Source organism: Chenopodium quinoa, unplaced genomic scaffold (genome assembly GCF_001683475.1).
Source record: "Chenopodium quinoa cultivar QQ74 unplaced genomic scaffold, ASM168347v1, whole genome shotgun sequence".
In the NCBI taxonomy this organism is placed as follows: domain Eukaryota; kingdom Viridiplantae; phylum Streptophyta; class Magnoliopsida; order Caryophyllales; family Amaranthaceae; genus Chenopodium; species Chenopodium quinoa.
Window position 1 is genome coordinate 4,136,439 of NW_018745286.1, and position 21,762 is coordinate 4,158,200.

General features: G+C 34.5%; 1 protein-coding gene and 1 pseudogene across 1 annotated transcript; one reads left to right on the forward strand and one right to left on the reverse strand.

Moving 5' to 3' along the window:
* The first annotated feature begins 6,226 nt into the window (after positions 1-6,226).
* LOC110712063 (peptidyl-prolyl cis-trans isomerase FKBP42-like) lies at positions 6,227-6,688 on the forward strand. The gene has a single exon (XM_021890487.1). The coding sequence runs from the start codon at positions 6,227-6,229 to the stop codon at positions 6,686-6,688; it is 462 nt and encodes a 153-aa protein (XP_021746179.1).
* Positions 6,689-8,273: 1,585 nt separating this feature from the next.
* LOC110712064 lies at positions 8,274-19,799 on the reverse strand (annotated as a pseudogene).
* Positions 19,800-21,762: the final 1,963 nt, after the last annotated feature.

The window sequence follows — 21,762 nt, forward strand, 5'->3', positions numbered from 1 at the left end:
AAAATAAAGCCTTAAATCAAACACTAAATCGTAGAAAATAAATCAGAGAACAATTAATAAGTAAAAATAAACTAATTGATAAAAATTACAATAAAAAACCCTAAATCTCGAAAATCGTAATGAAATAAACAATGAAATCAAAATACAACGAAAATAAAGAATAAAATCAGAAACACAAGAAAATTACCTAAATGAATGACAAAAATCGAAGAATACGAGGTAATTGAAGATCAAAATCAAATAATTTGACAAATCAATGAGCGCAAGCGAAGAGTGCAGATCGCGAATAATCGCCTTTGAGAGAATTCGAAGGTAGAGAGAGGAAATGCGAAAGAAGAGAGAGAGAAAATTAAGCGGCGCCTGGAAAAACAAGGGAGGTCATTCAACTGCCAAAATTATGAAAATACCCTTAATGAAATTGAAAAAGGCGGGTGAAACATGAGCCGTTAGCTAGATTGAGAGCGATCAACGGTCACGATGAGTTCCTAGTTCCTATTATAGGACTTGGTTCTCACATGATCATATATATATATATATATTCGCATATACATATACATGTATATATATATATGTATATGTATATATACATATATACATATATATATATATATATATATATATATATATATATATGTATATATATATATATATGTATATATATATATATATATGTATATATATATATATATATATATATGTATATATATGTATATATGTATATATATGTATACATATATACATATATGTATATATATACATATATGTATACATATATATATATATGTATATATATACATATATGTATATATATGTATACATATATATATATATATATATATATATATATATATGTATATATACACATATATATATATATATACATATATATATATATATACATGAATCAACGACAGGGTCCTTAATAATGGATGAAAAATCTACCGCGAATTTTCCTAAGAGTGTTGAAGGTAGTAGTAGCAGTGGTGGCAACGACAGCAATAGAAATATTGTAGCACCCGTGGAAATCCTGAATAACAGACTGGACGTACTTGAATAAGAAGCTAAAAACATGAAGAAGATGTTGCTTGTTTCCATGAATGAGAAGAGAAAGACTATCACTGAGATTCTGCAGCTGTTCCAGACTCTATGCAGACATTTATATTGTTCAGAAGCCAAGCATCCCCTCAGTTTTCACAAGGTAAGCTACCTTAGGATGATGCAAGTGTTCATAATATTTGATATGGTTTAAAATCTGTGGAAAGTTATAAATTCATGATGGCCTTTTATAGTTATGATAAGTTCATACAAATTTTCATAATAATGTATTTTTCTACGCGAATATATATTGGCAATTAGCGTTACCAATATTAATGAAAATTTGTGAAGGGAAAGGGAAGACAAACCATGAATTATAATTTTCTTACAACATTATACTTCTTATATAAACCCTACTTTATAAACTTGTGACAATATTGACAATATTACTACCTATAAAAGGACCGAACAAGTCATGAGTTATATAGAGGATAATACTTCAATCTAAATGAACATGACATTACCCTTCATACTCTTCATACCCCTCTGCACACAATACTAATACACAACACTGGAGCTGTATACCTACGTCCTACATGTTGAAAGATGAATGCCCTGACTAATGATCATTGCGTTATTTGGTTATTATCGCAGCAGGAGACAAGGCACCAGAATATCGGTCCATTACAAGTTTTGTGTGAAGATTCCAATCCATTCCTGGTCTTGCGGAATTCTACCAAGACAAGTAACCTTTCCTAGTTTTCTTAGTAATAGTGTGTTGAAGCTACATGATTCTGGATGGTTATAATATGTACTCGTCCACTTTGAGTCATCACATTATCTACTTTCTAGAACTTAGGCGTTTCAAAATCATATACTTATGTTTTTAAACTCGAGTTGATTATATGTTCCTGTCAAGTGCTTTGATCAACATCCTGCTAACAACAAATCTCAAGCATCAACTTGCAACAAAGAAAACTATGAATTAGACCAATTATTGAAAGCAGTATTGACAAAAATAATACACTAATGTGAATGCATGGCAGCCAGAGATTCCGTTCTGATTTCCACGGGTGAGTAATTTGCTTATTCACAATATACTCATCAAACTTTTCAAATACACCATATACCCCCGAGTCTAACAAAAATGCCCCATATACCCAAATGATTAACAGACGTCAATTCCGTTAATCATTAAGGGTTAATTGTGCCACGTGACATCTCTTGATTAGTTATTTTTTTAAAATTTATTTAATTAATTATTAATAAAATCAAAATATTTAAAAAAAAAAAACCAGCCAGCTACCGCCGCCTCCCCTAAACCCAGCCACCGCCACCACCGCCTCCCATGAACCCCACGCCAACACCGATGTCGGCGCAAATCCCACCTGAACCCTTGCGTCGGCGTTAGCCCGACCTAACCCCTTGAAATTGGCCCAAACCACCATCCCCGCAACACCTAAAACCCCTCCCTCCCTCGAAAGAACCTCCCTTCCCACCTGTCGGCGCTCCAAAACCCCCTCCCCCTACCATCTCTGCCCTTTCCCCAACTTCATAGCCGCCGGCTGCAGAAAATCACCACCCTGAAACTCTAAAACTCCAAAATTGAAACCCTAATTTTGGTTTTAAGGTCTCGATTTTGGTTTTAATAAGGTTTTAGCGTGCTGGTTCAAGGAAAAAGGGGGCGTTAAAAGCTGGGAGAGTGGCGAATTAAGTTCGCCGGCGCAGAAGAGGGGGTTTGGGCGCCGGTGAGTGGAGATGGAGGGTTTTTCGAGGGAGGTGATTTTCGGGTAAAGGAAGGATGGTTTAGGGGAAAGGGAGGGGCGTCGACGAGGCAAGGGGTTTTGGGGTGGCGCCGACGCTGTGGTTTAGGGCGGAGCGCCGGCGAGGGGTGGTTAGGGTGGGGGCAGGTGGCTGCCTGGGGAGTTGTGGGTGGTTTGGTTTATTTATTATTTTTTTTATAATTATAATTAAATAATTACTTTAATTTTTTATTAATTAAAAGAAATATAGACTAACGAGTTAATGTCCTTTACTAATTTGCGCTTTTGGTGACATTGTTGTTAAACTCAGGTGTATATGGTGTATTTGAAAAATTTCATAGGTATATTGTAAATTAACGAATTAGGTATTTGTTGAAATAACCATTGTTTTAATCCTCCATCAAGCGTGACCAAGGGAATCTGAATTCTGGTAATGGTCAATACACTTTGACTGAATCTAAGTCAACAATAATTTTTTGGATAATTTGTAAATTACCACCAAAAAAATGTACCTGTTTTTAAAATAACCACCCATTTAATTTTTATTTTTATTTTACCACCCCTTAAATTAAATAACCGCTCAGATTACCACTCATTTCAATATTCTGGTGGTTTTCCGTCTGTGGACCCCACCTAACGGGTGGTAATTCAAATATTTTCCCCATATTATCAATTTTTTCCCTCGATATTTTCTCAAACTGTGGGTTATGGAGCCCAGAGTTCCAAACTCCCAAACTGTACGTCGGTCATGTAGGACGTGTGCATGAAACACATAGGTAGCACGACGAGAAAAGTGTGAGCTGCAATTGTGCACCAAGTTCATAGGCTAGTTGCGTAGGGCACACAAACTTGCCAGCCCCCTCTGTGCTCAAAGACGAAGGCTTTTGCTTAACTCTAAAGTATTAGGGGTACGGTTTTAACAGGTTCAAGGAGATATTCTAAGAGTTTAGAGTAGATCGGGTCCACATAAGAGCCGTTTAGCTAGGGGTGAAACTAATGCGGTTTAAAACCGAATCAAACCGCAAATCACACCGAATTAGAAATGTGGTGCGGATTTTTTTCTAATATGGTGCGGTGCGGTTTGAGAATCCCAGAACCGAATTAATATGGTTTGGTTTTGGTTTTAAGATTTGAAAAACCAAAAACCGAAATCCAAACTGAATTATGGCCCATATCAAAATTATAGCCTAGCCCAATAATAATTTCTACCTTACATATATAAAGCCAAAAAATAATAAGACTTAGTGTTTTTTTTAGGTCCTAGAATGTCAACCAATGTGGGTCATGTTGGAGTGAATGACCAATTAGATGGAGCAAAAAGGAAGAGGATGAAAAATTTAACCAATTTACCAAAAATATGTACGGTATGTAAAATAATATAGCTTACTAAATCATAGCATGTTAAATAGGGAGTCACTTTTTGGTATCTATGGAAGCCCTCACTTTAGAAGAAATCCTATGAAGATAATTTAGGGGGTTTTTTATATCTTATATTAAAAAAAAAATCTAAGAAACTGTAATAGATTGATATATGATTTCTTATTTTTAACCTATGAAAATAGATACCTCTATTATAAGGTTTTGTATCTAAGAAATTGGATTATAGTGATATATGGTTTCTTAGTTTTCACCCACAAAATCGGATATCTCTCTTATAAGGTTTCTTTATTTAAGAAATCATATAAGTGAATTTTATGGTGTCTTAAGACTGGTTCCTTAGGTCTTTTACATGGTGTCTTAAGACTGGTTTCTTAGGCCTTTATTACAGTACTCCGTAGCTAAGTTTTCCTATAGTGGGGTCAGCCTTGCTTTAACCTGGGCTAATGGCAGTCAGATTTGCTGGTGGCGGTCAATCTGCCTAGAATGGAGTTAATGACAGTTTTTTCTTGCCTTGATTTTTATAGGGATAGCATGCTTGCTAATTTTTCTAGGGAAGTGGGGACTAGATCCCAAATTTTTTGTATTGGGCTTCACTTGGGAGGATGTTTAACCTTTAATTCGAAATCTAAGAACGAGTGTTAGTAAGCCCCCAATTCTGGTAAGCGCTTCAATTACAACGGAGTTTCCACCTTTTCTCTAGGATAGAACAATCTGAGCTTGATTTTGACCTAAAAACGATTATGAGACCTTAGCCTTGCATTAGGATTGAGGTTTAGAAAGCTAGACCCTATGGCTTGATGTTCAAACTTGTGTGCGCACGTACGTGTGTGTGTGCGCAATGATACATGAAAGGATTATGCTTTGATATGGACAATGCATGAATAGCGTTATTATGCTTTGATATGGACAATTTCATACATTTTCACCATTTTTCATAGTGTGTATAGCGTTATTATTCATGACATTACTAATATTGTCACACCAGAACCCCTTAAATACACACATTCTTTCAATGACATTTGTGTTATTTTATTATTATGTGAACTAATCATACAAGTACACAATCTCGTAGACTAATTTTGTATGGTTTGTGTACTTGTGCTAAGTATTATATTACTAATTTTTATTACATTACTAATTTACTAGTATGCATATATCAAATAACATGCAATATTATTACATTACTAATTTTTATTACATTACTAATTTACTATCATGCATATATCACTGAAGTACCATAATATTTACTCCACAATTTTCACATAAGTACCAATTCACACACGAGTATGTTGTTCTCAATTTGATGATTGTTTCTAATTTAATCATCAAGTGAAGAGCAAAAAATAACCTTGGGTTAGTTATGTACACGGTGCACTCAGGTGTATATAATTAATTTCCGGGGTTGATGGGGTGAGAGGAGATAAAAAGAGAAAATTTAAATTTATAACAAAGATAAATAAAAAAAATTTATCTTAGGGTAGGGTTTTCATTTTACATTGTGGGGCTAGGGGTATTTATGTAATAACATTTATCTAGCAAACGTCCTTTATTAGCAAATAAATAAAAATATGTTTATAAAATTCGTTTGGTATCGCTGTGGTTTTCTATTTTTTGATTTTTTTTTTTTTTTTTTTTTTTTGCTTTCAAAATTATAAACATATATAAAAGGAATCTAAAATTAGTCAAATTTAATAAAATTATGATAATTTTGATGGCTGACAACTAAAAATTGAAAATACCTCTCTCCCCTAACCCACTGCATTCCTACACCTGCAAGCTCGCCGGCGAGCTTCCCTTAAAGCACCAATTGCCTGATGTCTCAATATTTATGTATCTTCAAAGATCTGTGGGTTTTTTTTTCATCGGCGTCGGCGTTTCAATTAATTTGTAAGTCCTTTTCAATATAATTGTTCTTGCTCTGAGTCTGCATCTTTCTAGCTTCTAGGGAAGATGCTTGTTTGCTAATTTGGTTTTAGCTTAGTTTTTTGTTTTGTTTTTTTTTTTTTTTTTTTTTTTGTGCGTAAAATTGTTTGGGTTTTTTTTAAGGGATGGGGAAAAGTTCAAGTTTAGGACCTATCTTGCTACATCACTTAGACCATTTGGGGGAGGATGATTGTGATGTTGAGGAAATGTTTGAAAAAACCAATAGCCCAGAGGAGACTATCTCGTATATGACTGCTCTAAAGGATGAAGCAAATGCCCTATTCAAATTGAAAAATTTTAGTACTGCTTTTGTGATGTATAATAAAGGTATCAAATACTTGTGTGTTATAATATGTGTCATTAGTGATGATTCTCATATGTGTGAGGCTAACCTTGAGTTGAAAGGGTTAGCATTTAGCCTTCTTTTGAATATTGCAGCTAGTGCAATTAAGCTCAACAAGTTTAGTGAGGCCATTACTTCATGTTCCTTGATTTTGGAGTCTAATAAGAGAAATGTAAACGCATTGTTTAGAAGAGGAATAGCATTGGAGAAGGCATATGATGATTTTAAATCGGCAAAAGATTGAACCTAATAATAAGGAAATTGGGAAGGAAATGACTAGACTTGAGGAAGTTGTGTTTAGGAAACAGGATGGTAATGAAGAAAAGGTTGAGGAGAATATGCATCTTCAATATGGTGATGATCAAGGAAGCTTAATTAATGAAAGAGATATAGATTCTAGCACTAGACTTGAAGGGTCCAAGGTGGAGAAGAATGAAGTGGAGACTTTTGTTGCTAAGCTGGAAGCTACCAAAGAAGTGCTTAATGGCAGTCAGGAGTCTTATATGAAGGATAGTGGAGTCCCCATGAAGGTGGATACTTTGAAAGGCTCGAATTGTTCGAGTTTTACCTCTTGTGAGGGTAAGGTGGCTTTTGTCAACCGGAAAAAGCCATCTTCTTGTTTGAGAATCGCCCGTCCAGATTTACATAAGTTGAGGTAGGGGAAAGAGTTGTGGCTCCATCAACCACATTCTACGTCTTTGTCGAAGGTGCGTACCTTTACCCCAAAAGATATATCATGATGGAGACCCCTCACGAACATAGTTCGAGGGAAGCAGTGTTATTGAGGATGATGACACCAATCAAAAACAGTCATCGTTAGTGAATGAAATTGAAAATACCTTTGTTGATGTTGGCACTAACCATGTCCACCTGCCGCAAGAATCTATCTATATCAAGGATGAGTATCAAGTGCAGGGTCTTAAAGAGAAGAATACCAGTTTGCCAATTCCTAAGAAAGAACCCGTTCAACCTCTACTAGAGTTTAAGAGTAAGTCGAGGAGGAAAAGCTCTTTAGAAGCCATAGACAAATTTTCCAGCCTTCAGAAAAGGAGAATCAGAGAAAGGATTCAAAACAAAGCAAGAGTTTGCACCCTACCCATGCCTATCCTATCATAAAATCCAATTTTCATGCAGTTATGAAGAGGAAAGGTGGTACATCAATGAATCTCTCCGGCCATCCAAATAAGAAGCTTAATTTTAGTTTATGTGTTTTTACTTTTGATTTTAATTATTGTAGTATTTGTACCTCGTGTAAGACTACTCAAAAGTCAAAATCTAGCAAGTCTCGCTAGAGATGAGTAGTAGTGTATTTTGGTTATTACTCCGTTGTCTAAAAAAAAAGATAGTGTTGTCATTCCAAGTCATGGGGCTAGGGGTATTTATGTATTAACCTTTGGTCAGCAAACGTCCACCTAAGCTAAATCTGAAAGACTTTCGCAAATGGTAGTACACAGTAGCAAACATTGGATGATCTAATTCATGCATACTCCGTACTATTTTCTTAAACTACGTATCATATAAAGTGTGTCAATTATTATAAACAGAGCAGTTTTTTGCCTAAGAAATTTTTTTTTTTTAAAAAAAAGGATAATGCTATATGCAATCTATAAACATTGAATATACTTCTTCTTTTTTAAGTATTAACAATTCACAAGTAAATCGGTGCAATAAATGTTTATTTAATGTCTATTCTTTTCACTTTTAGCTTCTTATTTAAATTTTTTTTGTCTAGTTTGGCTTATACTTCTAGGTGGTTTTCTCTTAGACATCCTAATTAATTAGAAAACTCCATTTTACACTTGTAATGTTGTAAAACACAAATTACACAATTGCACCTAAATTTGACTCGTGAAAGTGTATTATCATCTCTTATTACATTAGTTGTTCTTTAACCAAAAAAGTGTATTAAAAAACACAAATTACATTAGTTGTTCTTTCTTTAATAAAAAAATATATAATTATATAAATAAACTTTATAAAAATAACTACTACAAAGACTCATACGTCTTAAAACCTGTAATCTAGCAAAAATGGATGCACCTGAAAAGTTTGAAAATCTTAGAATATATCTTTCCAGGGACCATGATATTACTCTTCAACATGAACCTCGTCCTTAACTTTCTTCACTTTCTTGGATTTTTCCTTCTTGGCCTCAATTTTTCCTTTAGAAGCCTTTTTCCTCTTTACTGGCAGTGCGTCTTCTTCATTTTGAAATTGCTCCTCATTGCTAACATGAATCTCATGTTTGTGTGGATCTATAGTAATTGTCGTTTCTGTCCAAATATTGATCATTCCATGAATACTAGTTTATTTCAACAAATACAAACTACTACTTACTCAAAAAGGATATCTAATTATTAGGAGAAAAGCAAACTGTTTCATCAGATACGCAAAAGGGAGGGGGACTGCATGATTAAGTTCTTTCACAAGGCTTTTAATAAAAATAAAAATAATTATAATTATGAAAAAAAAACAAAAACAAAAAAAAAACACAAACAAACAAAAACCAAAAACCAAAAACAAAACTACAGTAACAGATAAATATGTATGTAAGTTTGTGAGAAATATGTGAATCTCAGTACTTCAACTTTTCCCTGAGTTTCTGACACAATTGTATTTTTCTTGAATTTCCTAAAGCATGTAGTAGAGATAGACATTTATGAGATACACAAAAGTGAAATTGTACTACCAATCTACCACAGACTTTGCCAAGAGGTTTTCTTTATAAGCCTCTTTACTCTTTATTATCTATCAAACAGAACATAATTGCACATATAAAATAATCGTTTCACTTCATTACTAATCGGTTCATCAATATATTAAAAATAGGATTTAAAGAAGATTTTCTAGTGAGGCTATAGCAACGAAAGAAATGGAATAATTTATGTATCCTTATGTGAATCAATATCACTATCTCATATCTAGATTTGTATACATGTACAATTCTGCAATAAACCTAGAATAGATCTCTCCTCTAACAGGTCCAGACAGGGACTGAGACTGGTTCATCACTCTTATGAGAACACCGGCTCTGACAACTATAAGACGCCAAGAAGGTTCAAGGATTCATAGCGAAGGGAGAAAAAAATGCAATGGCTCATATATAACTGGTTTAAATGGATACTGTGTCAAAGTTGCAATGAAAATCTCATGTAATGAGTGTATGACCATTAAAAAATTAATTGATATCACGTGCAGAATTAAAGGTCAAAGAATAGAAGTACAACAGGTAAGAAAGACGTAATAATTATATATGGAAAAATAGAGAACGTAACCTTGTAACATTTTCTTTATTTAGATGTTGAAATCAAGGTATATTTGCCTCCCATAGAAAAATTCAAGGTAGCAAAAAGAATAACAATAGCACTAAAATTTATGTAAAATAATCATCTCACTTTCATGTTACGTGATACTCCTCAAGTTCATAAAAATTTCCATAAAAAATACTTCGAAAGATCCATATTAAGAGGCATCAAAAGGTGGCATTGAAGAAATGAACTAACCTTCATTGGAAAAATTTGAATCAAATACCACATTGGTCAAATGTTGCTTTAAAAACACCTGCACCAGCATTACAGATGAAAAACAATGTTTCAGATATGTGGGAATATAGAAGTTGGCGATGGTTTAAACTTGAAAAAAGAATCATCGCAACGCAATACAATCAACCTGGTAAAGGTGCTAGAGAATTTCTTTCTCTATTTCACAATTTACTAGGACATGATGTGTAGTATAGTGCAGAAAAACAACTGCGTAGCTAGATGCAATCATAATTGCAACTGCTATATTAACACTTTCTTGAAAGCTAAACAGTCTGGTAAGAATACTTGTGTAAGTTTGCTACATAATTATTTTCATAAAAGGCAGCAAGAAATGCAAAATATGCAAAAGAACAAGCACTATTAAAGTATCAACTTGATAAACAAACGTACTAGTCTTTTTTACATCACCACCACAAATATTCAGAAGCCCATTTGAACATTTAAGGTGCAATTAATTAAAAATTGGTGCTAAATCTGAACTATAGTTTTCAATAGGCAACATTTGATCACCATGATAAGATAATCATACTTTTTCAGGCACAAGTCAATCTAACCAACCAGCTTATGAATCCACTTATGAACTATTTACACTACTTCAGTACAAGGGGAAGACAAGGCTATTCTGATGTTGCATTTTGATTGACCACAACAAGAATATCAATTTTAAATCTCTGCCTATATACAAAATAGTACACTCCACACAAGGAAAAAGTACGCACAAATTGGTTCCACAACTGCTCAAGTTGCAGTTGAACTAAAAAAAAAGAACCCCTTCAGCATATAGCACATTCCTTTCAGAAGAACCAAATCAAGTTAAAGCTTCAGAGGGCCCCCGGCCAATTTGTATTTACACAACTATTTCCCCAGAAATCACATGAATGACCAACATTTTCATAGTATTCTTGAAATAATAGGCTACGCAAGATGGAGAAACCATAATTTAACTTCAGTAATAGAGCATCTTTAACGCAAGACTGCTTGAGTAGCTAAAAAACAGCTGTTGTGCAAGTAAATTCAAATCTTATGAGCAATGACATCAACAGTTATACTTTGAGCTTAATTCCCCAAATTTCCCTCCAAAACACACTACATTACAGATCTTGCATTTTCGTAGGGAGGCATCAACATGTATGCATGGATTTAGGGAAATCAGATTGGAATATGGAGAAATTGAATGATCCCACTAGGAGCAATAGTTAGAAACGTCATACAGAGTTGAAAATATGTAATGCATGAAATAAGTCGTGGAAGCTCCTAAAGACAATCATTTGAATGGCAATAAAGAACTTACCGCAGAAAGAAGCTGCCTAGAATTAATATCCCAAAAGCGCACATAACTGTCCAACCCTGATTCAGAAAGGAAAGTATTATATAAGAAAAGTTCTGCAAACAGCAGTCAAAGCTCATCTTAGATTCAAAATGAGGAGGCACCTCATCCTTCGCTTTCAGCTAAATTTTTGTTATATATACATGAAAATAAAAACAGTTAACCCCACCCCCTTCACATCTAAAAGAAAATTATTAATGATAAAATAAATAAATAAATAAATAAATAAATAAATAAATATATACATATACATATATATATATATACACACACACACACACACACACACACACACACACACATATATATATATATATATATATATATATATATATATATATATACATACATATATACACACACACACACACACACACACACACACACACACACACACACACACACATATATATATATAAGATAAGACATAATTTGATCAATAAATGAACAAAAATAAATCATTAAGTAATTACCACATAATGCTATGATAGAGTGCTCAGGGTGTCTGGTTATGGAACGAATACTACCAGAACTCTTTCCCAAGAAGCATCCTAGTAACTTCCCTATCACAATTCAACATATTAAATAAATAAATAAAGAAAGAAAAGATTAGTCTCCAATGAAAGCCTATTACACTGACCAAACTTCATTGTAGTAAGACATTAACATAAGCATCAAAAATTTGAAGTCATAGATTCAAAACAAAAAGAAAAAAAATTAAAGCAAAATCATATAGCTTAATTGACTACTATTAACACTTCACTTTTTGCCCTAGAATAAGAATTATGTAAAAGGGACCCTAAACAAAGCAAGAAGACAGAATGTTATGGAGAAGCTTCAATTCATAAAGATCAGTGTTTAAATTCTTTTCCCATCATGTATCCCTATGATCCAGTTTCTCAGTATTTTAATGTGATTTGATAAATTACATATCCTAGAAGTTTGTGGCTGGCTAAAGGTTAGAAGAGTAGGTAAACGACATTGATACTTACTAGAGTCTATTTTGGGAAAGGTTTGAAGGACAAGAAGCTTTGGAGCATTAAAAGTTCTTAGATTACTACAACAGTGAACAGTGTATAAAATTTGAGGGAGAACAGAGCTTTTGAAAATAAACTTGATTTCATCCAAGGAATTGGTAAATGTATACATGCTGTGATGAAAGTGAGTAAGGCTTCTTGTCCTGTTAACTATCAAGTATTGTGTTCGAAGATGGAGAGAGTACAGGATGAATGTTGTGTTTGTTCTTCATATATATATGGAAACAAAACCTATATTGGGGAACTGTTCCAACCTGACCCCCCCCCCCCCTCTCTCAATAACAGATTGCAGTGTAAATAAAGGTTTCTTTTTTTTCAATCTACACCCAATTGAAAAACCAGAACTTTTAAAATCTGCCTCCAGTGAACACTAACTTTTGCACTCTAGAGCTTTACCACTATCTTGTCACATTTTTCTCAAACCAAATGAGCACTTAACACTATCTATTGGATCTTCTAGCACTCCCTTTTAATAATATAGACAAAACAACACTATTAAGTTATTTAATGAAAACCCTTCACAGACTGAGAAGCATGAGTCAGCTTAAAAGTGAGCACGCAAAAAGGAGAAAGGAAGCAGAATATAAAAACCAAGAGAAATGGAGAAAGGGAAGATCCATGCTTTCAAATCACGCACATCAGTTACATTAAAAAAAATGTATGAAGAAGGAACCCACCCAGCCATTTCCAGCAATGTGCTTATACTAAAGAATTACATCAAGTTGCATTCGAACTGAAGATAAATACTCTGTACTTAATGGTTTAAATTTAAGCCAAGCCAATTCAACATTTTTACCCCACATCCAAAATCTCCATCTTAGGTGCCAAACTTCAAAGTAATGGCTCAAAAACCACATTCACTTCACACAAAATGAAACTGGGTGATACTTGTGTAACTTCAGTGGTGTAAAGCCAGAAATTATCACTCATCTGTTTTTAGCTTTTCATTTCAGTTTCGCCCTGAGAACGGCGATTTTGCAACTATTGAAGTTTAACATGGATCTTTTCATGTTAGACAAAAATATTGATATTGCACTTAAGTTCTGCAAGAAGATGATTCCAATTTTCCAGCTCTATGGCATTTTTGTTTTTGTTGAACATGTTTATAGCATTTCAGATACACAGGTATGAGCAAAGAATTACCACTCAAAGAAAGGATCGGCCAGATATCTATTGGGAATGTATTAGGGTGGTGTACCATACATTGATGTACAAGAAACTTCTTATTGTAGGATGATTTTTCAGTGTTGATATGTCTTGGTGTTTATAATAAGTATTTCTCTCTATCAAGTGAGTCTCGTATTCCACTCTTTCTAGACAGTAAAATAAGTGTTAAACTAATGCTATATGAGATGGCTTGGGTGCTTCGGTTTTTGTGCTATAGAATATTTTTATCATAATATCCTTTTGGATATTCACAAAAACTTCATATGCCAAAAAAAAATTAATGTGGTAAACATCATGTGCCTCCAAGAGACAAGGTGGACAGGAGAAAGAGCTCGAGGCTTGATTATGGGGTATAAGGTGTGGTACGTTGGACAAGAAACGAGCCACAAGACTAGGAATGGTGGAGCTAGGAACGGAGTTGGTGTGATTCTTGATGAGAGGTTGTTGAAAGAGGTAATCGAGGTCTTTCAGAAGAATGATAGGTTGATAGGGTGAAGTTGCTATGTGGAAAGGAGATTGTGAATGTAATTAGGGGGTGTTTGGTTCATCAAATTGGATTGAATTGGTATGGAATCTCATACTAGAGAGGTATGGATTCTAAAACTCATACTAGTCTAAAGTTGTTTGGTTTTATTGTTGGAATGGATTCTATACTTCATTAATAGAATGGATTGTGAATCTTAGGGGGAGAGGTTGGTATGGAATTCCATAGGTAAGGAGGGGAGAGGGGGAATGAGAACCCCTTGGGTATGAGATTCCATTACTAAAAAACTCAACCAAACAAAAAAGTTGCTGGAATAGATTCTAACTCCATTACAATCCATTCCAAATGATCCAACCAACTGACTCCTTAGTGCTTATGCTCCCCAAGTTGGTTAAATGCAGAAGAGAAGCGACAATTTTGGGAGGATTTAGACGAGGTGGTACAGGATGTCCACCACACATAGAAATTATGTATTGGAGGTGATTTAAATGGGCATGTTGGGGTGAGTCAAGATGGTACAAGGGTGTTCATAAAGGCTTTGGGTATGGGTAGAAGGACGTAGGTGGTGAAGCTATTATGGATTTTACACAATCATATGATTTAATTCTAGCTAATACTTGGTTTAAGAAACGGGATTCACACTTGATAACTTTCCGAAGCGGAGCAAATGCAACGCAAATAGACTTCTTGCTCACAAGGAGCACGGATAGACAAAGTTGCTTAAACTACAAGGTCATCCAGGAGAGAGTATGGTCACCCAACACCGGCTTTTGGTTATGACTATTCATTTGAAAGAAAAGGTGAAGAAAAAAGGAAGACAAGAGGAGCCAAGGATAAGATGGTGGACTATAAGGAGGATCCAGACATGACTTGGTTACGAATGAAGAACTGTTTCCTAAGAGTGGCCAAAGAGGTCTTAGGGGAATAAGGGGAAGAACTTCGATGTGAAAGCAGTAATTAAGCAAATAAGGGAATGCTATCAAGCCTTGGGAAAATGTAGGAGTGACAAAACCTTTGCAACGTATAAGGAGGCAAAGATTAAGGCAAAGGCAGTTGTTCACCAAGCGAAAGTAAAGGCTTATCATGAGGTTTATGAAAAGCTCGACTCCAAGGAGGGAGAAAAGATCATTTATAAGATGGCAAAGAGAAGACAGAGGGCAAGGAAGGATATTGGCATGGTAAAATTTGTCAAAGATAAGAACTAAATTGTCTTAATACAAGAGGAGGACATCAAAGGTGGAAGGGGTACTTCGATGAATTGTTTAATGGAAGTAATGGAGTTTTGGCAGGAGATACCTCCGTGAGTGATGAAGAAATCAACATGGAGTATGTGCGGAGGATTAGGAGAGTAAGGTGGAGAATGCAATGAGGAACATGAAGCCTAAGAAGGTCGTTGCCCTGATGGTATATCAATAGAGGTGTAAAGGTGTTTATGGTGTAACTAGACCAATTCAAGATGAGGTTCCATGGTGTATGTTGTTTGCAGATGATATCATTTTGGTGGATGAAACTAAAGGTTGGGTTAACGCAAAGTTGGTGCAATGGAGGCAAAGGTTGGAATCTAGAGGATTTAAGCTAAGTTGGAGTAAGGCTGAATATTTGGTATGACGCTTTCATAAGTGAATGTTTTAAGTATGTAGGCAGGAAAAATGGTGACATTGATCAAGAGGTGGCCCACAGGATTAAGTTGTGGTGGCTTAAATTGAGAGCAGCCACTGGAATGTTTTGTGACCGAAGCATCCCCTTAAAGTTGAAGGGGAAATTCTACAGGACTTCCATAAAACCAGTGTTGGGCTTCGAAGAATGAGCACATTAAAAAGATGGAGGTTACGGAAATGCGCATGTTAAGGTGGATGTGCGGGAACACTCTAAGAGATAAAATCAGAAATAAAGTTATTTGCAAGAAAGTAAGGGTAAGGGTGACAGGCATTGTAGACACACTAAGGGAAAATCATTTGCGTTGGTTTAGGCATGTAAGACGGTGACCCGAGGATGCACCGGTTCGAAGAGTGGAAGAGTTGGAACATGGAGGGCTTAAACGAGGGAGAGTGAGACCAAAAATGACTTGGTTGGAAGAAATTAGGAAGGATATGAAGTATATGGATTTGAATGAGGATGAAGCATTGGATCGTAAGGGATGCAGGAGGAAGATTTATGTCAATGACTACATGGAATAATTAAATTTGGTTCATGTAGCCGACCCTACTTATGGGATTAAGGCTTTGATTGATTGATTGTTGTATTCAAGATTAGCAATTTTGCACTAGATTTTGCCAACTTAGCCTGGACAAACTACGTATAAGAATCACAAAGTAACATAAGCACATTCAAATAGGAATAAAAGCTCAACTATGTCCTTAAAAAAAGAGATAAACCAACATTAAGAGAAGTTTCTTAAAAAATAAAACACTAGTGACGTGATCGATTGAATAAAAGAAATTGCAATGCTATGTACAACAACAATATGACCTACTTATCCAGATATACAATCAATCAACCAAAGACTGGCATACAAAAATGTTAGGTCAAAAAGACAAGATAATTATATTTCAAGATATTCAAATTCACTACCTATACGAATGTCAAAAGAACCCAGATCACCAGAACCATTTCCTACATATATAGTATGTCCATCCTAAAATCAATAGATAACACGGGCCTTCTCTGAGATGATGTATCGTAGAGGCGAACCTATCCAGACAAAGGTGAGCATAAGCTAAAATTCGGTAAACAAATAATGCAAATAAAAGGTAAACTTGCTATTATGCTTCCCTAAAATCTTCAAAATATAATTGTATCTTTAGTCACTGATTAAAAATAACAGCTCCCAAATATGACAAAGAAATAGAAGATGAAGAGAAAGAATAGAATGTTTTAATGGCTATTTGTACTTTCTCTGGAAATGGATAAAGGGAATGTTTACATCTTTCTAATGAAGCATTTTAGTGAATATGACTTATTTAACTTCCTTGTGGGCTAAGGCGGATGGGTTTTTAACAATTACTCAGTTGGAAATTCAAAAAACTGGGCTAGTTTATTATCTATTACTCCGTATTATTTTTCGAATACATCAAAACAAGTTTAAAAGAAAAATTAAAATTTCTATCACGTAAGGTAACCAGAGGCAAATATCTTATTGAGTTGAATAACCATCTTAAAAAGGAAAATTTAACACTTAGATCAACTTCTGAAAAAAGGCTAAAATAAGTGGATTTGATTTGCATATTCCTGAATATGCCCAGAGATTTGATGGGTCACGTTCCGAAAGGTCCCCAATGAGAATAGGTAGTCTCCACGGGGTACAAACACTTTAAATAAATAATGGTGTATAAAAATATCCATGAAGTAATGCAGTAATCATGGCCAAGAGTAAACCACTAGTGGCTGATAGAAAGTGACACTCAGACAAGCAAAGACACTTTCACCCATATCGTGTGCTGAGTCTATGAAAAGTTCTTGCATCCCTAGATGGGAATTACTAAAGCTACTCTCCATCTGCTCAAATACGCACCCAGACTGATCATAGGAAAGGATATGGAGCATTGCTCATGCATCTTTATCCAGAGTAATAGAAGTCGAGACATTTCAGACCCTAAGTCAACAAAGAGAAAACCTTTTTTGAAGAAATAGTGCGGATTGCAATCTATAGCTTATGTAATTACAAATGTGCTCAAACATGTCTACGTTAGGGGAAAAAAGACATAGGAAATTCCATATCCCCCTTACCCGCCCTCCCCCCCCCCCCCCCACCACTCATAGGAAACTGGCTATATAAGGATCTCCCAAATCTAAGGAAGTTAATAAAACAAAGCATGGTCTTAAAAAGGACCACATTTGCCTCCATACAACTGACAACAAAAATCTCCATCAGCTAATATTACCTGGTGGTTTTTGGTACCAGCCACAACCTTGCGATGATCATCGTTGCTTAGGAAGGTCAAAGATGTAAAGCAAGTTGGCGTAAAAATTCCAAGGTTATTCGCTTGGGGCTGCAAAAGCATAACAACAATAAACAGAATTTATGTCTGCTTGACAAAAGTGAAACACAACAAGGTCACATTGCAGTTCAGGAAGTAATTAATTAGTAAAATTATTTAGCTTACAGATTTTGCACTCCAAATCTTACTAGTCTTCTCTAGGTCCCACATGTTAATTTCAATGCCTTTCCTAAAAATAAACATAATAACAGAATTTAAAGCATATCATTCAACACAAAATCAACATTATTTAAATGAAATGAAACAGTAAAAGATCTTAATTTTTAAATTTCTTAAGAAATATAGTTCTGAATACACAAGGCTTACCCTCCAAACACAGAGTAGCCTTCATCAGCATGTACTTTGGAGCAGCAAATCTCACCAGAACCGCACACACTCCACGTTTCTGGAGTAGCAAAAGAAACAGAACCAGTGTGTGAATCAAAATCTTCGATTCTTCTCAAGCTTTCTTTCCCTTTAGTTGTACAAGAAAGCAAGGTGCATGACCTAGTTACACATAAAACATATAGAGATTAATTTAATACCACCACAGTGACCCCATTGTATCCTTTACTAACTCAGGTCAAAATTTAAAAACCAAAAAGAAACTTTTATTTTCTGATGTCATACAAAGAGAGTTAAAATGACCTACCTTTATGATGACTCTACCATCCGCTTTTTAAATAAATGCAATCCAGCAATCGGGTCATCTAATGGAGAAGTGTCATCACCATCATCGCAGATTGAAAAACGCAACTCTCCAGTAACCGGACTCAAAACTTCAATCTGAATAGTACAATACCGTGTACACAACGCAGCAAAAACTATGAGCTTAAAACAGGATACACATGATACCATTTACATTGGTGTTGACATGGGAAGCAAGCAACTTACTGCACCATTTTTCCTGGCAACTGCTAGCAACTGAAGCAATCAATAACAATATTTAGAAGATTTTTCAATTGAATAGATACAATGAAGTAGCATAATATGTACAAAATCTACAACTTTTCCTATAAAATTAAGGCATACGAGCATGTTAAACCAGACAAGAAAGTATATGACACGGCACACCCTTGGAATATAGCTCCATCCTTCCAGATTTAATTGTCAAACTGATGATGTAATTTGAACTCATACTCTAACAGCAAAGCCTTGTTCATGTTCACATTATTTCCACTTATATAAATTAAGTGAATAGAACACACTCTAAACCCACAAAGGGATAGTTAAACTACAATCCCAAACATGCACTGTGAGGCTAAAACTCCATTTCATCAAGAAATATAGCTAATGAAACAAATATACAGTCTTAAACGCATTAAGAAAACGTTGTCAGGCAATAACACAAAAAATTAGAATTAAGCAAACACAGTACATAAACCAAAACAACAAGCTCATCACAATACACTAACTTCACAAAAACACGCACACAAAAAAGTAAGATCATAAGCAAAAATATAAACATAGGAACAAAAAACTCATACATACATGGTTGGATTTTAGGTCATTGATAGAAGCGGCGAGGATAGCTTTAGAGGAATCAGGGTCACCCCACCTCTCTACAACCTTAGGAACTCCATCTAGCTTACTCCGAGCTTCAATTACTGAACAACAATGGCGATAATTTTGTAAGGAAATTATTCAACAAAAATTAAAAAAAATAAAAAACAAAAACACCCATGAAATGAATAAATTGTATGGTAATATTAAGCATAAATTAAAATTAAAGTTAGTATTTTTAACAAGGCCAAGTACGTCGAAAGTTAGGGCTCTTAATGGTGGGCAACCTGGGCATTCTATTGTGGTTGTTCGCGGCATTTCTGTATATGGGCAGAGGATTGCAACACATTAAGCAACCAAATTTGACTTAATTAGCAAACCTTAAATTCTTCGACTAATTAAATACAATAGTTCAATCATCTGAACCCCCAATTGAGTATACTGAAAATTAAATTAACGAAAGTGTGGAATTAAACAATTGAATATGAAATTGATATTCGATAATTAAAAGGAAGGTACCTTGTTTCAGAACCTACTTCAATGGAGGGGAGAAAGCTCAGAAGCCGCTTCAATGGAGAATTTCAGAGTATGGTTCAATGGAGGAGAAAGAGAGGGAAGGTTACAGCTAGGGGCGTATTTAGGGTGGGTTAGTGCCAACCCAATTTTTTGAAGTTTTTTTTTTTTTTTGGAAAAATTGCTCAGAATAATTCGTACTTTGCCTTATTTGCTCAAAATAATCACAACTTTCGATTATTTTTAGAAAAATTGGCTTAAAATAATACCAACTATTAACGTGTGTGTAAAATAATAGGAACTCAATTACTTGCTATTAGCGGTACCACCTTTATGAAGCGGAATAAAAAATAGGAGTATATAAAAAAAAAACGTCCGAATCAGCATTCTCCGGCACCTTCCTGCACCTTATAAGGCTATCCCCCACCACAATTTCCAGTTTTCCTCAAACTTCCGCGTTTTAGAGAGATAATCTTCTTCATTCTCATCAAATGTCACAACCTCACGAATTTCGATCTATCAGTTTTTCACGGTTAGTGCTATTTCATTTTTTATTTTGATTTTGATTTTGATTTGATTGTTTCAATGTACAATTGTTGTGTTCTAGATTTTCCTGGTGAATTTTATTATTAAGCATTGGCGACTTGTTTAGGGTTTGTATTTTGTGACTTTTTTAATGTTAATGACTTGTTATTAGATTTGATTTTGACTGATTGTTTCAATTTAAATTCAATTGTTGTTTTTACAAATTTACGACTCTTTTTGGGTTTGTATTTTGTGATTTTATTTGTTTGATGTTGATGATTGATCGTTAGGTTTTATGTATACCATTCGCCCATTATATACATAAGTGGGTACCCAAAACCGAAATCGGTATCCGGTGATTCCAATTCTAAGTCCTTAATTTTAGGACCTGGTTTAACAAATTTCAATTCCGGTTCCAGATTTAGGACCCCGTCCCAACCAATTCCGCGTCTGGGTCCTAAAATTTTGACCGGTTACCCAATTTGCTCACCCCTAGTAATTATTAGTAATTTGGTCATGATCATGTGGTATTATTGTTGAATGATATCATAATAACTATATTATAAATTCTAAATTTTCATTATTGGATATCATATTGGATACCCGATAATCGTTCCTAAAATTCGGGTACCCGAAGTTCAAGTAATGGATATCATTTTTATTGTTATTGGTTATCGGGTATCCGAACTGATAGTGTAACAGTGCGGGAACCTGTTTCATGCTCACCCTTAATAATTACTAATCATTTAAATTATGAAGTGATTACGATGTAAAGTAAGAGTTTAGATTTTGGATAAATAGATTTACGTAGGAAAAAAAAAATTGCTTATCGGATCGAATTACCGTTAATTTTAAAATGATACCCAATAACCGTACCCGATAATAAATTATCGGATCGAGTACCTGAATTGTTGTGGTTATTGAGACGGGTACCTTAATTTTCGATTCGGATTTTCAGATAATTTTGGTTAGCCCTACTTGTTAAATAATCTAATCAATATACATGGTTAGTGTTAAATACTATAGTAGCATACTAGTCATTTTATTACTTATTTTAATTTATATTCTGAGTGTTTTTATATTATTATATTTACTAAAAAATACGGAGTAAAATATTCCGTATAATACAATTTGATTCTTTGTAACTATTCTCATTACTACTTACCCACGTGATTTTACACTTTTCTTAATCTTTGTGAAATATTAAAAACGGACACTTAATTTTGGGACGAGAGAATATAAA

Bases quoted from the DNA above. Each gene is read 5' to 3' on its own strand.
- LOC110712063 (XM_021890487.1), top strand. From the start codon at position 6,227: ATGGGGAAAAGTTCAAGTTTAGGACCTATCTTGCTACATCACTTAGAC.